The 16,685-nt window shown below is 42.0% G+C and overlaps 1 protein-coding gene across 2 annotated transcripts in view; it reads left to right on the forward strand.

Annotated features, from left to right (window-relative positions):
* Positions 1-16,685, forward strand: part of STAG1 (STAG1 cohesin complex component) — a 261,776-nt gene that overhangs the window by 213,633 nt on the left and 31,458 nt on the right. For both annotated transcript variants that reach the window (XM_061636505.1, XM_061636504.1), the window contains 6 exons: positions 9,151-9,221; positions 9,588-9,675; positions 11,171-11,251; positions 13,016-13,108; positions 13,924-14,098; positions 15,595-15,734. In XM_061636505.1, the coding sequence (XP_061492489.1) occupies positions 9,151-9,221; positions 9,588-9,675; positions 11,171-11,251; positions 13,016-13,108; positions 13,924-14,098; positions 15,595-15,734 (648 nt within the window). The remainder of the gene's footprint in view (positions 1-9,150; positions 9,222-9,587; positions 9,676-11,170; positions 11,252-13,015; positions 13,109-13,923; positions 14,099-15,594; positions 15,735-16,685) is intronic.

Genomic DNA, 16,685 nt, shown 5'->3' on the forward strand with positions numbered 1-16,685 from the left:
AAAGAAACTTTATTTCTAACAGATGGCCCCAAGAGTGCCACAAATAGATGCTTGATCTCCTAAGTTCATGTGTTCCATCCAGATAAACCTTAAAGTTCTCTGCATATTGAGGGCATGCCACCTGTGTTCCTAGGAACAGGAAGGATTCTTGCAGAAGGCAGGCAGGATGATTTCTTGGAAGTGGGGAAAGACTGAGTTCACATTGGGAAGGAAAGCCAGATCTATCCACAGAACATCCATGACAGGGTATCCTGGCAGAAGTTATCACTACTAAGAAAACGGTCTTCAGAGATAGTCGCTTAATAGGACAAGTGGCCATTAGCTCAAATGGGGGCCCCATGAGGGTGGTCAATACCCAATTCAAATTCCATGTGAGGAACCTGTGGACCACCTGGGGAGAAACAAGAGCCACCCCTTAAAGAACTTCTTCTAAAGAGGTAAAGAGAATGCAGTAACAAAGGCGGACTCCCAAACTGAGTGTTGCCACTCAGACCCTTTTGGAGAAAACCCAAAACATTGCTGAAATCCCTAGCAGTCAGGTCGAGTCCTGATGAAGCACACCAAGAAAGAAACTTCCACATGGTGCTGTACACCTTGTTAGTGGATGCGTGTCTTGAAGCAAGCAAGGTGTCAAACCAGACAGGCCCATCTGAGTCATCCAAAGGCTTTCGGCCTCCAATCTATCAAGCACAAGAGCTCTAGCCAAGGATGGACCACTGGTCCCTACAATTATTTATTTATTTATTTATTGTATTTGTATACCGCCCCATAGCTGAAGTTCTCTGGGTGGTTTACAGTAACTAAAAACATTAAAAACAAATATACAAATTTAAAACACATCTTTTAAAAGTTTAAAACAATTTTAAAAAGTTAAAACAATTTAAAAACACATGCTAAAATGCCTGGGAGAAGAGGAAAGTCTTGACCTAACGCCGAAAAGATAACAGTGATGGTGCCAGGCGTACCTCGTCAAACAGATCATTCCATAATTTGGGGGCCACCACTGAGAAGGCCCTCTTCCTTGTTGCCACCCTCCGAGCTTCCCTCTGAGTAGGCACCCAGAGGAGGGCCTTAGATGTTGAGCGTAGTGTACAGGTGGGTTCGTATCGGGAGAGGCGTTCCATCAGGTATTGTATTGTGATCCCAAGCCATGTAAGGCTTTATAGGTTAAAACCAGCACCTTGAATCAAGCTCGGAAACATACAGACAGCCAATACAAGTGGGCCAGAATTGGTTTTATATGCTTGGACTGTCTGGTCCCTGTTACCAATCTGGCCACTGCATTTTACACAAGCTGCAGTTTCCAAACCGTCTTCAAAGGCAGCCCCACATACAGCGCATTGCAGTAATCTAACTTGGAGGTTACCAGAGCATGGACAACGGAAGCTAGGTTATCCTTGTCCAGATAGGGGCACACCTGGGCCACCAACTGAAGGTGGTAGAAGCCACTCCATGCCACCGAGGCTACCTGAGCCTCAAGTGGCAGAGATGGTTCTAGGAGAACCCCCAAGCTACGAACCTGCTCCTTCAGGGGGAGTGCAACCCCATCCAGGACAGGTTGGACCTCCACCATCTGGTCAGAAGAACCATCCACTAGCAGCATCTCAGTCTTGTCTAGATTGAGCCTCAGTTTATTAGCCCTCATCCAGTCCATTGTCGCAGCCAGGCACCGGTTCAGCACATTGACAGCCTTACCTGAAGAAGATGAAAAGGGAAAATAGAGCTGCGTGTCATCAGCGTACTGATGGCAATGAACTCCAAAGCTCCGGATGACCGAACCCAACGGTTTCATGTAAATGTTGAACAGCATGGGGGACAGAACTGACCCCTGTGGAACCCCATACTGGAGAATCCAGGGTGCCGAGCAATGTTCCCCAAGCACCACCTTCTGGAGGCGACCTGCCAAGTAGGAGCGGAACCACCGCCATGCAGTCCCTCCCACTCTCAGCTCAGCCAGTCTTCCCAGAAGGATACCATGGTCGATGGTATCGAAAGCCACTGAGAGATCAAGAAGAATCAACAGAGTCGCACTCCCCCTGTCTCTCTCCCGACAAAGGTCATCATACAGGGTGACCAAGGCTGTTTCCATGCCAAAACCAGCCCTGAAACCCGACTGAAATGGATCCAGATAATTGGTCTCATCCAAGAGTGTCTGGAGCTGGCCCGCAACCACATGTTCAAGGACCTTCCCCAGGAATAGAACATTTGCTTTTGTGTTTTCAATCCCTACCCGTTTTATTTTTAAATTCTGTAAAAGCACCTTGGTAATAAAATACTCATCTGCAAAAACAGAGGAACAAGTCTCAATCGGCTCATCCAAATTAAACACATGGGGACTACGAGGCTAATTTAAAAAGGCTATTTCCCAAATTCCCATAATCATATTAAAAAGTTCACATAAAGCCACACAACTGGGGTGGGGATGGGGAATGCTTTCTTTATGCTATTTGTGAAAATAGAGAAATTGTAGGCTGCATAATGCACTGATGTTCTACAAAACCGCACATAATTTTGGTATCAGCCATGTGCAGATGCTCAATGATAAATGCAGTGGGTTGATCTGGCAACTCTAAAAGATAATGACTGAAGCACCTGCCAGGTGTGCTGGGGCTGGGAGTGGTTTTTCATGACTCTGAAGTACATTGGAGAGAACCAGTCTTTGGCATTGTCAGTACATGCAATATGCTCAGCTTTGCCAGCTATCCATCAGCCCATTTGTTCCCTTGCTGGTAGATATGTGCCAGGCCCCTAAAAGATGGAGGCAGTTCTCCAAAGACACCATTCCTGTGGTAGGGACTCAACTCAACTCTCAGACCTAAGGCTAATTGGCTGAGTTCTCCAGTTGAATATGTTTCAGTTAATTTTTTAAAAGTGAAGCTCAGAGACCTATATCAGTGAACTCTAGGAAGGTGTGCATATTGTGGCCCCTGAATGTCAGACATGCCCATCATGCCAAAACTTAAGAATTCCTGTCAAAACATTCCTGTCTTTGAAGACTTTCTAAATCAGTCTTCTTGGTGCCCTCCAGATATTGTAGACTACAGCTCCCATCAACCCCAGCCAGCATAGCAATTTCGGGGAGTTTACCTAGTTCAAAATATCTGAAGGGCATCCGTTTGGGAAAGGCTGACCTAGATTATCATTTTTACTGAAATAAACATGCAGTTGCTACTCATTTGTGGAGGGAGATCCAAAAACTTTTCTCAAGGAAACCATTCTGTTTGGGGGAGAAATGAGTGAAAACACAATGCGATTTGGTTGCTACAGTTCTTCCCCCGGCACTTGCAACCCTTTCCTTTTCCAATTACCAGAGCTTGGAAAAGTTACTTTTTTGAACTACAACTCCCATCAGCCCAATCCAGTGGCCATGCTTGCTGGGGCTGATGGGAGTTGTAGTTTTAAAAAGTAACTTTTCCAAGCTCTGCCAATTACTATGTGGAATGTGATTGCATGAGTGTCACAAGCAGGCACCTAGTGGAAAGTAACAATGGCACTGCTAGCAGGAAGTGGCACAACATGATATTTTATTGCCAAAGCTTGATTTGTTCTTCCTTTGGAGTATCACTTAAACACGAGGATGGTCACACGTTTAAGGCAGAAAGAGAAGCAAGCTAATGGTGTTTTTTTTAAAGGTAAACTAGCAAAAAAAACCCAAACACCTGAGGAGGGAAGTTGAGAAGAGATTAAACTCTGATCCTGCCACACTGGAAGTCTCTCCAGTGCCTACACAGCTGACCATCCAGAAACAATGGCTTCCTTGGCCAATAAGGTGCCACCAGGATAACTTCGGCTCACAGCTGATGAATTTTCCATATGGTTGTCTGGATCAGATTGGTTGGAGGAAAAGCATAGAGTAATCTTTACTATTTAAATAATTTGTTGCTGGTGGTCTTTATGTTTTTAGCAACATATATTCTTTTTTAGCATTCCTTATTGTCTGCTTGTATTTCTTCGTCTTGAACCCTGGAGACTGTTCAACCTCCATGGCATCCATGGTCCTTTCTGTCAGAGACAACAAATTTGATATGAATCTGTCCAATTGTGCATTCTCCTGGGTGGCAAACAGGTCTGCTATCGCAGACCTCAAGAAGTCTGAGGAAGCAACTGCTGTTCTGCTCAACCAGTCTGCATTTTAGTTGTCCATTCCAGCTAGATGTCCTCCATGAATGCTGAAAAGAAGATGCTCCACTCACCCTTAGAAGCTTGGTGTCCTCCAACATCAGTGTGCTGCAGTGTGTGCCCCCTCTTTTCTTGACATAGGTCTTGGCACACATGTTGTCCATCCAGATGAGGAGATGCACTCCTTGCACTTCCTGAACCAGGGCCTTGAGACCCAGATGAACCACATGCAGATGTAGCACATTGATACTCAACTGTATCTCCTTCACACTCCATTCCCCCTGCACTGTTCTGTGCCTGAGGTGTGCACCCCAACCATAAAGGTGGGCATCAGATATCAGCACCAGGTAGATTGGTTCCCCAGGGACATGCCTGCAGATAAACGTCAGGTAGCCAACTCCTCCTCCTAGCTGGGTGAAATGTCTACCTAAAGTATTGCCGTGCTGCATTGAGGTCCTAATATGGCAACAGAAGTTCCTGAAGGGCTTGAGAATGAAAATGAGCCCATTGCACCAGATCAAAGCATGATACCATCTGCCCTTGTAGATGAGCTAGAACTATCAGATCAACCGATGTAAGGTGAACTTGTGAACCCAGATCAACCTCCCTCTTATGCAACCAAATATTTCTACATGCCACCATTTCTGCTAAACTGAAGACTGGATGCTAAACTGAAGTGCTTCCAGGGAGGCATCCACTGACAGTGCAGAAGTGTGAGATTCTTCAGCTGATCCTTTACACTATTGGGAACGTCATCCCCAGCTCATCAGCCCACATCATGATGACACAGGAAAACAGTGATGAGGTCACTGCTGCCCTAGAAGCAACCACATCTACCTGAAAGCTGCAGTGCAAAGCCCCTTCTATCCTTTTATCACATGCATCCTTTGGACCCCCTCTGAGAGAATGACAGCAGATGATACCAAAACTGCCACTAGTGCATTACTGAATCTGAAAAGGTGTAATGTTTTTTGGCAAGCCTAGGAACATTGTTGTAGTTTACTTGGATTAGCCCATTCCACCTTCTATACATCTTCAAATGTCTGAGGAAATGGTACGATGGTGGATTTGTTAGTGACAGTAGGAAAAACCTTTTTTGGCCCCCATAGCTAAAGACTTGGAGGCAGTCGATGAAGTTGAAGCTTCCTTCACTGTCAACAGAAACATTTCATCATTGGCAATCACTCGTGGCCGAGTAAGATTGTCTTCCAAGATAAGGTCTTTAACGGTGGGTCCATAAGTGACTGAGGATGCCAATTCTAGATCCACACAGCCTCCCACAGTGAGGACATAGGTTTCCAGATGGAAGACAGTCACAATGAGTATTTGCTTGATGTGCCTTCCACTTAGCTCGTTTGTCCCTTTCGCCCTGTACTTGTGCTTCTTCAGAGTCCATAGCACCTTTGATAATAGCTGACCTCCAACTGGGACGCTCATGGGCCAAAGCTTCCCAGTTCTCAATGCTCATGTTACTTTTTTTTAGATTAGCTTTAAGAACATCTTTAAACCTCTTTTGCTGTCTACTGATATTCTGTTTTCCATCCTTAAGTTGGGAGTAAAGTAGCTGCTTTGGAAGATGGTGATCAGGCATTTGAACAACATGGCCAGTCCAGCAAAGTTGATGTTGAAGGATCATTGTTTCAACAGTGGTGGTCTTTGCTTCTTCCAAAATGCTAACATTAGTCCATCTGTCTTCCCAAGTAATTTGCAGAATTTTCCAGAAGCAGCATTGGTGGACTCTTTCAAGAAGTTGGGAGTGGCGTTTATAAATGGTCCATGTTTCACAGGCGTACAGTAAGGTTGGTAGTACAATGGCTTTGTAAATAAGCATTTTAGTCTCCCTGCGAATATCCGATCCTCAAACACTCTACTCTTCATTCGGGAGAATGTGGCATTCTCAGAGCTCAGACGATGTTGAATTTCAGCATTGATGTCAGCTTTACAGAGAGATGGCTGCCAAGATAGGAAAAGTAATCAACATTATCCAGCATCACACCACTGAGCTGGATTGATGGTGCTGCAGAGGGACTAGTTCGCACCTGTTGATGAAGCACTTTGGGTTTTTTGATATTAAGTAAGAGCCAAAGCTTTCCATATGCTTCTGCAAAGACATTTAGGATACTTTGAAGATCTTTCTCTGAATGTGCGGAGACTACATTATCATTGGCAAATTGAAGTTCTACAACAGAGGTTGACATTACCTTACTTTTTGCTTTCAGCCTACTGAGATTAAAAAGCTTTCCATCTGTTCGATATATGATTTCCACACCAGTAGGAAGTTTCCCCTCAATAAGGTATAGAATCATAGCAATTAAGATGGCAAATAAGGTAGGAGCAGTGACGCATCCCCGTTTCATGCCTGATCCGACTTTGAATGGATTGTTCTGAAAGCCATTGTTACCAAAATTGTCGCTGTCATGTTGTCATGAAGGAGTCACAAAATATTCACAAATTTATCAGGGCATCCAGTTTTCAGAAGGATGGTCCAGAGAGCGGTTCGATTCACAGTATCAAAGGCCTTAGTCAGATCAATAAATGCCATATATAAAGGTCGATTCTGCTCCCGGCATTTTTCGTGAAGCTGTTGTGCAGTGAAGATCATGTCCACTGCCCCCCTGCAATGGCGAAACCATTTTGGGATTCAGGGGAGGCCATCTTCTGAGATAGGTAGGAGGTGATTTGCAAGGATCCTTGCAAGGATTTTACCTGCAGTAGCAAGAAGTGAGATGCCTCGATAGTTCCCACAATCTGTTCTATCACCCTTCTTAAAAAGGGTGATAATTATGGCATCCCTAAAGTCTTCCGGGATCTCTTCCCTCATTCAGATTTTTTCGGTGAGCATATGAAGTTGTTATGTAAGTTCAGGTCCACCTTCTTTAAAGACTTCAGCAGGAATCCCATCAGGTGCACTAGTTTTGTTATTCTTCATTTGATTAATGGCTTTACTGACTTCATCCAAATTAGGGGATACTGCAAGCTCGTCTCTAATTTGTTGTTGAATTTGTGAGACCTCATCAACCACAACAGAGTTGTGATTAAGGAGGTCGTGGTAATGCTCTTTCCAACGCAGTGCAATAGATTCTTTATCCTTAAGAGGTTTGGTACCATCCATTGAATGTAAGGATTTGTACCATAATTTGTTGGTCCATAGATGGCCTTTGTGGTGTTAAAAAAACCCCGTGCAGCATGAGCATTTGCAAAATGCTGGAGTTCTAGAGCTTTCTTTATCCACCAGGCATGCCTTGGACAGAAGAGCTGGGAAAAGCTCAGAGGAAAACTAGGCTGGGATTGGACTGTCTCCTCATCTTCCCCAAAATGTTCACTCTTCTCCCCAATGGAGAGGGGAAGGAAATGCTTAGAGTCAGACATGGGCACCTGCAGAGATGAAGACTCATGGGGCACCAGACTGGGAAACAGAAATGGGGACAGGTGCACTTGGGGCGCCAGATTGGGCAACATTGGAGCTTGTCCATTAACCCTTAGACCCAGGCTGCCTTTCCTTGGGGGAAGTATCACTAAAGAGGGAGTGTTTCCCTCTCCACTGTAGGGCTTTGGGGGATAAGGCACCCCTTTTTTCTTCCAAAATAAAACTCGTAACTCAGAAAAAACCTTGGGAACCTCCCCTCCCTCAGAAAAGAGACTTGGGACTCCTGAGAGAGGAGAACTCACCTTTGCCATTGCTGGCTGAAGGCTCTGGAACTAGGCAGGTTAATGTGCTAGTAGGACCTGTCAGACATCAATACATTGGAATCTGACGTCTCCCTTTCCATAGGTGATCAATAAGCGAATGACACTTATGATGAACCCATGGTAACAAAGCTTCAAATAGTCACTTAGCTAGCAGTAACCTCCCTGAACAGTAGCAAAGTGGGAAATTGCTAAAAGCACACCAAAAATATTTTTGTGTAGGTTGTGTGACTCTAACCCCCAAGTGTTTGTAATCCTGTATGGATATTAAACACAGAAAAACCAAGTGCTAAACACCAGAGTAATGGGGGGGGATCTCACAGGCTGGCTGTTGCTCAAATGCCAACTGAGCAGAAACTCACACCTGACAAGATTGGGCAAAACAAAATGGCACTCCTACTTAGCTCCAGTTCCTTGTAGGATGCACCAAGCTCTGGAGGACCTAAAGGCTGTCTTCTGACAGAAGCAAGAACCTATAAGGGCTGCCTCCCTGTGCAAGCCTCTTCCAATAGCTTTGTCGTCCTGCTTCCCCAACACACGGGAATGGGGTGATAAACACCCACAATAAACACACAAGCAAAGGAAGGTAGGAAGACACATGGGCAGGTAGCCAACTCAGACAGAGGGAAGGAGCCAAAAGCTGGAGAAAAAGATAGGCAAACAACACACAAATGGGGGAGAGGAGACAGCGCCCCAAACACCTAAGACAAAGACAAACCGGATTTCAGATGTTAGGACAAGCAAACAATGAGAGGACCCAAACTTCTCCAACAGCAGGCAGAGTTGGTCTAGTGGGAGGGATGACTTTTCACCTGGAGAGGAGGCAAACGGATTAAGAGGACCCTGCCTGTTCCCTCCAACAGGAGGCATCATCCCTATGAGAAATGTTATCTAGCAGCCTTTGGCAAAAGTTCACCCAAGAATTTTGAAACTTAAAATATTCATTTGCCAGACTCGAGTGGAGAATGCTGTTTCTAGGAATACTAGCTAGTAGTAAACATATTCTCACGTTTGACCTTTTTCCTTACTATAAAATATCTATGTATAATTCAAGTTTGGATGGAAAAGGGAATGGGCAGCTTCCATCAAGCTGGTCTGACATCATGTTACGCCCCTGTACTGGCTATAGGCCTGAACTTTGGAAGGAGTTTGGGTTGAATTTGATAAGACTTGGGGGGTTTGGAACTAGGGAAAATTAGTTTCCAAAATGCACACATGCATGCTCTCAATTCTGCTCTTAGTTGCCCTCACTACTTGTAAGTAGTCTACTAACGTCTAAGTAAAACCTCCAGTGCAAAACAATATAAAGCGCTCAATCCTTGATTCAATGTATTTTGTTTCCAGGGAGAAGAAGCTGATGATGATGACATATACAATGTTCTTTCCACTTTAAAGAGGTTAACGTCTTTTCACAAGTATGTGGCTTTACATGTTGTTAGCCAAGTCAAATGGTGTAGTTGCATAGCCAGTTACATGTGATGCTCAACATTAGAGAAGATACGAAAAATGATACATAGAACAAAGGCTGGAAAATGCTAAAGAAATTGGAAGGCTTCAAGTCTTATATAGAGTACTTAAGCACGTTGATTGGAAATACTTGCTGAAGTGTACAATGCTCTAAGCAAGATGGTTCTGAAGCATACCCGTTCTGAAGTAAATCCATAGTTTGAGATGACATATAGTTGAGTTGCTCATCCCCCTAATCATAGCAATGATTTTGTTGTAACAAAACAGCTTTTAAGTTTTATTTGGTATACTAATTTTTTTACTACTACTTTCAGTGCTCACGATCTTACAAAATGGGATTTGTTTAGTAACTGCTACAGATTACTGAGGACTGGAATTGAGCATGGAGCTATGCCAGAGCAGGTAATAATAGCAATGTGTGTTTAGCTTCTATTTGTTGTTGTTATGTGCCTTCAAGTCGATTACAACATACGGAGACCCTATGGATCAGTGACCTCCAGCAGCATCTGTTATAAACCACTCTGTTCAGATCTTGTAAGTCCAGGTCTGTGGCTTCCTTTATGGAATCAAGCCATCTCTTGTCAGGTCTTCCTCTTTTTCTACTCCCTTCTGTTTTTCTCAGCATTATTGTCTTTTCTAGTGAATCAGGTCTTCTCATTATGTGTCCAAAGTATGATAACCTCAGTTTCATCATTTTAACTTCTAATGATGGAAATGGACTGCCTTCAAGTCGATTCCGATTTATGGGAGACCCTAGGAATAGGGTTTTCATGGTGAGTGGTATTCAAAGGTGGTTTACCATTGCCTCCCTCTGAGACTGAGAGGCGCAGTGACTGGCCCAGGGTCACCCAATGAGCTTCATGGCTGTGTGGGGATTTGAACCCTGGTCTCCCAGGTTGTAGTCCAGCACCTTACGTTCTGGTCTAATTTGTTCTAGCATCCAGTTATTTGTCTTTTTCACTGTCCATGGTATCTGCAAAGCTCTCTTCCAACACCACATTTCAAATGAGTTGATTTTTCTCTTTTCCGTCTTTTCAATGTCCAACTTTCACATCCATACATAGAGATCAGGAATCCCATGGTCTGAATGATCCTGACTTTAGTGTTGAGTGATACATCTTTGCATTTGAGAACCTTTTCTAGTTCTCTCATAGCTGCCCTCCCCAGTCCTAGCCTTCTAATTTCTATTAAGTGATTGAAATTTCCCCCTTTAAAAAATAAATGCAAAAAATGCAGAAAAATCATTTTAAGTGATCTGAGTTACACAGTATTTTGAAAGGAATTCAGGAGCATATAAAATGATTGATTTCTGTAGACAATGCTCCAACATGGAATGTGCCTCCCCTAGCTGTAGCAAGTTTATATTTTAGGTTCTGAGCCCAACTTACTATGATTTATATTTCTCACCACTGATTTGGTGATAGGCAGGTTTGTCCTTATGTGTAATAAAGAATTTGGCAATACTTCACAATCAAGTTTCTCCAGCCACCTAATGCTTTCTTATAATTCTGTGATACTTCCTTGAGGTTGCTTGTGGTAATATTAATGTTGTGTCTTAGGAATGATAACAGTGTTTGCATTATCAGACTAAATATTTCTGAAACTAGAATCGAGGTGCTCAATATATGTTTATATATTATCTGAAGTTTGACCGTCACTTGCTTTAAACCACTGTGAAGATAAGTCTCAGTTTTTTATTTTCAGCTTTTACTAATCTCCCCTCCCCTCAAATATAAGTAAACTGGCCTTTTAGATAAACATGTACTAGAGTAGTAAAAGCACCACTTTGAAAGTAGGTTATGCAGGCTGCTTTTTTTTCTTTCAAAACTATTCATAAATGTTCAGAATTGCATAAACTTTGCACTTGTGTCTTCGTTTTATGACCATTTTGTTTCAGATAGTGGTTCAGGCTCTTCAGTGTTCCCATTATTCTATCCTCTGGCAGCTGGTGAAAATTACAGAAGGATCTCCTTCAAAAGTAAGATCCCAGTCTTTCTGAAGATGTTATCCATTTGATTTGATTCTTCAGTACTCTAACCTTTGTATCTTTACATGTATTGTTTCATGGTTAGTTTTGTTTAATATTTCTACAGTGTAGTAACTCCTTCAACTGTGAACATAGTTGTTATATGCCTTCAAGTCGATTATGATTTATGGCGACCCTATGAATCTCTTTTGTGAACATAATTGACCTAAAAGAAAGAATTAATCTGACTTGGCATTCATCCATGTATATTAAGTGAAATATTAATGCATTTGTACTTGTGTCTTGCTAAAAGAGCAGTTTCCCAGACTAGTATCTCATCTAGACACTGCTACCCCTATTATTTAAGTAAAGTGTATTCAATAGAGTGTCCTTGTCTTAAGACTTGGTTCACTTTCAGGAAAATTTATCGCAATTTCCAACAAAGTTTACATTGATTACGTTACTATCATAGGTGGAACAGACGACCAGGATTAACTGCTTGAATATGTTTCAGAAGCTAGTGTTTGGCCTTCTCAGTTTGATTTATATATAATTCATAAGCTGAGGTTCTTATTGAAAGCACTGCAGTTTCCTCCTGGACTCGCTTATAACAACCCTCTGAATATCTAAGGTTAAAGAATAGTTACCATGGAAGAATCAAAACTGCAGTGCATTTTTCTGCTATTACCTCTTCATGTGAAAAGCCCTGCCTGTAAGGGAATGCTTGACACCCAAATTATGAAACTTTCTCTTTAGTCCTGTTTTTCTTACAACATCTTTGTTATCTTTAAGGCACTAAATGAAGTCTGTCCTATTCTCCCATCCCTTTAGTAGTATTTGAGATCCTTTTAATGGCCTTTTAGCTGCTGCTTTTATCTTGTGGTTCTGCTGCTTCTAACTTGCTGGCTGTGTTTTAGAATTGTATATACTATTGTTTTTATTGTTGAAGCTACTTTGAGGCAGAGGATCTTTCTGTGGCTTTGTTTACAAAACTTCCCACAAAAGTATTAGTTAGATATGTTCAGTGAGCTTTCTAATCTTCAGCAAAGGTAACTTCCTTTCTGTATCCTACATATTATTGTTCTTCTTTTCTGATTCATGGCTTATGCTTGTTCATTTTCAGAATGTATGTGATTATTATGGGCTTTGTTGAATAGGAGAGCTTCCTATTTATGCAAAGTTAGCACCAGAATAGATGATACAGAGGAGATGCACCGACAAGTCTCCGAGAAAAAGATTCAGGATTCCCATATTATGTGTGTGCAGTGCTTTGTTTTTACCTTTCGGGGAGCAAAGTAGCTTGAAAATGGGAGAGGATTAAGCAGCCCCACCCCAACCTTTCATCACTGAAACTGGCAGCCTTCCACAACTATTTTTCACTTTAAAGAAAAACACAAGGAACTCCCAAATATTGTATTGTTTTGCACAAATTACATTTCTGTGTCACATTGTCCTGTATGCCTCATTACTCTAGCTCTGGTTTTAACAGATCTCTGTGATTTGATGTTGTGTGGTATTGTGGCTTTTTTTTAAAAAAATGATGTGGTTGTAAAGCCACCTGGGGAGCCCTGTTTGGATTAAAAGAGTGAGTAGAAATTATTTAATTTATAAGTATTCTCATAATCTTCCTTGGTCTCCTTTATGTTTCTCTTTGTCTCAGTTGCGTTTTGATGAACTGGGGCTTTGTTCAGTAATTCTGTTATAATCCAGTTATTTGTTTTGACTTTGCAAACTTTGACTAATATGTAAACAATTCCTTTTTAATATGTGCTCCAGGAAGATTTGTTGGTGTTGAGGAAAACAGTGAAATCATTTCTGGCTGTTTGCCAACAGTGTCTATCAAATGTCAACACTCCAGTCAAAGAACAGGTATAAGAAGTTCAGTTAAATTTCAGTAAATTCCCAAATCTATTACATTTTTGCAAAGACTTTTTTTTTTGCCTTTCAAAGTCATTTGTATTCATTGTGGAAGAACTTTCACAAGGGATAAATATAATTACCCACAGAACAAAGATAGTTTAATTTTGTATTACACTAGAGTATGGATGAAGATTGAAGTCAAATTCTTTGCAAGTAACTACTAGAACTAATTGTCTTTCAGAATTTAATGGATAATTAAGTGTCCATTCTGCTTCCAGAATAATTCATGGGAATATGATGATGGTACAGGACACACATATCTTAATCCTTGCAGGGGAGAAAAATTATGCTATTACTCTTGATTTAGAGATTCAATTCATGACATTTCTAGTCTCTGCTTATGTTGTATTTTTAATATTGTATTTTATACATAATGATTTTAAATTATTGCAAGCTGCTCTGAGTAGTGCATAGGCACTGGATGGGATAGAAATATATATAAATACATCAAAATAAATGGAAACATGTCTGAAGTAGCCATTACACATCTTTCTTTCAGCTATCTAGAAGGTGATGGCAAGGATTCCTGCCCCGCCTGTTTGTGCTGAAGAACAGCTTGTAGATGTCAGTAATAGCTTGCTGCCTCATCTCAAGTAGCTTTCCTTAATTGAGCATTGCCACATTATTGATAGCTCTCCTCTGCAGCAACTGAATTGTCTGTCTGCCAAAAGTTTGTGTTGAAATTTCTGACTCTTCAGATTCTGTATACTTGAGCTTTTCTTGATGTCTATGGGGTGACTAACTACAGTGATTTTGTGTTCCAGGCTTTCATGCTGCTTTGTGATCTCTTGATGATTTTTAGCCACCAGTTGATGAGTGGAGGCAGGGAAGGTCTTCAACCTTTGGTGTTTAATCCAGATTCGGGACTCCAGTCTGAACTCCTTAGCTTTGTAATGGACCATGTTTTCATCGACCAGGATGATGAGAACCAGAGCATGGGTACATACTAGTTATCTTGATTTGTACTTGCAAATAGCGTTCTCCCTCTCTCTCTCCCTCCCTCCCTCCCTCCCTCTCCCTCCCCCTCTCCCTCCCCCTCTCCCTCCCCCTCTCCCTCCCCCTCTCCCTCCCCCTCTCCCTCCCCCTCTCCCTCCCCCTCTCCCTCCCCCTCTCTCTCTCCCTCTCTCTCTCCCTCCCTCCCTCCCTCCCTCCCTCCCTCCCTCCCTCTCTCTCTCTCTCTCTCTCTCTCTCTATATATATATATATAGACTGCAGTTTCTCCATTTTTATCTTTCCTAGCAATATTTGTTCCTCTAAACCTCATTTCTAGAGTAATTTATGAGGCATGAAAATGTTATGAGTAATTCTGCTATTTAAGGGAAGAGGATGAGTACACAACAAGCTTATAGATCAGAGATGGGGAACCTGTGGCTCTTCAGATGTTGTTGAACTTCAGCTCCCATCAGCCATAGGTGGCATGACCAAAGATCAGGGATGATGGGAGTTGAAATTCAGCAACATCTGTAAGGTCACAGGCCTCCCATCCCTGTTGCTGATGATACCGCTCATAGCACATATTTGTCTTAAAAGCAATATGAGAAGTGATTGCATTGTTGCATTGATACATTGTTTTGGTACATGAAATATAATTGGAAACAGAGAATAATTTAAGATGTAAGTTTTTTCTTTTAGAATTTTAGTTAACTGCCCCTCTTACCTTTAAAAAATATTAAGTGAAATACTGGCCACCTTTGCATGCAATAATAATTTATGGTTTATCATGATGTGCAACAGCCATAACAAGCCTTGGGCTCTCATGCTCTCCTCCCCCACCCCTCTGGTACAGCCATGAGGAGGTCTTCAGAAGCTTTTGCTTTTGCTTTTAATTAAGCACAGTTTATTGTGTCTGGAATTGTTTTCATACTAACTATATGCTGTCCTGGGCTCCTACTGGGAGGAAGGGCGGGATATAAATCAAATAATTAATAAATAAATAAACTATAGGTAGTTTAAGCAATACAAGTTCAGAAACCGCAGCTTGAAGTTGGCTTGTTTGAAATTGGCCATAATTGCTATTAACCACAGTTTGTTATGTCAGACAATGTGACAAACTGCAATTTACTAAAACTGAAAGTAGAAGCTTCTGAAGACCTCCTTCCAGCCACAGGGGTGGGCAGGGTGAGCCTAAGACCCATTGCTACTCAGGCACATTTCACTAAACCATGGTTTATTATGGTGTGCAAATGCAGCCACTAGTTCAGTGAAAATGTTGAATTTGTTATTTAGTTGCAATGAGAGCACAGATTTCAAAGTTCAAACTGTTACCAATGTTCAAAATTTGTTTTATCAGTGTATGTCATCACCAGATTGCTTTCTGACTGTGGTCCCAATTAAACCAGTCATATTTTAGGAGATCATATGGTGTGCCAGTTGAATAAATTTACTAACATTCAGCGTCAACTTAAAAGGCAACAAATACTTTCTTTACTGTTTAGAGGGAGATGAAGAGGATGAAGCTAATAAAATTGAAGCTTTACACAAGAGAAGAAATCTTTTGGCTGCCTTTAGCAAGCTTATAATTTATGATATTGTAGACATGCATGCAGCAGCTGATATCTTCAAACATTATATGAAGGTATGGTTCCATCATTTTTTCATTTCTCATAGTAATGTCAGAATGGTACCTTAAAATGCATAACTTCCGGCACATGATTATGCCTTCTCTCATTGGATGGTATTGAGTACCTTGTCTACCTATCATTGAATCCTACAAGTTTTCTAGTAATAATACTAATGAAGAAGAGCCTGCTCGATCAGGCCAATGGCCCATCTGGTCCAACATTCTGTTCTCACAGTGGTAAACCAGATGCCCATGGGAAGCCCACAAGCAGGACCTGAGTGAAAAGAGCACTCTCCCCTCCTGTGGTTTCCAGCAACTGGTATTTGGAAGCACACTGCCTCTGACTTCGGAGGCAGAGCATAGACATCATGGCTAGTAGCCATTGATAGCCCTGCCATCCATGAATTTGCCTAATTCTCTTTGAAAGCCATCCAGGTTGGTGACCATAACTGCCTCTTGTGGGAGTAAATTCCATAGTTTAACTATGTCCTGTCTGAAGAAGTACTTTCTTTTGCCTGTGCTAAATGTTCATTCACCTTCATTGGCTGTCCACGCATTCTAGTGTTATGAGAGAGGGAGAGAAAAAACTTTTCTCCGTCCACTTTCTCCATGCCATGCATGATTGTATACACTTATGTCACCTCTTACTTGCCTCTTCTCTAAATTAAAAAGCCCCAAATGCTACAACCTTTCCTCATAGGGGAGTCGCTCTATCCCCGTGATCATTTTGATTGCCCTTTACTGAACCTTTTTCAGCTCTGCAGTATCCTTTTTTGACCTGAGCATTAGCCATGCTGGTTGGGGCTGATTGGAGTTGTGGTCCAACAGCACCTGGGGACGCAAAGGTTGGCAAAGGCTGCTCTAGGCAACATCCAATGTCACAGGTCGGGACTTCGCGGTCCTATCCTCCCCACTGCAGCTCCCCAGACACCCCAAATCTACTCCAAAGGTTTGTCAACTGTGGGG

Source organism: Rhineura floridana, chromosome 7 (assembly GCF_030035675.1).
Source record: "Rhineura floridana isolate rRhiFlo1 chromosome 7, rRhiFlo1.hap2, whole genome shotgun sequence".
NCBI lineage: Eukaryota > Metazoa > Chordata > Lepidosauria > Squamata > Rhineuridae > Rhineura > Rhineura floridana.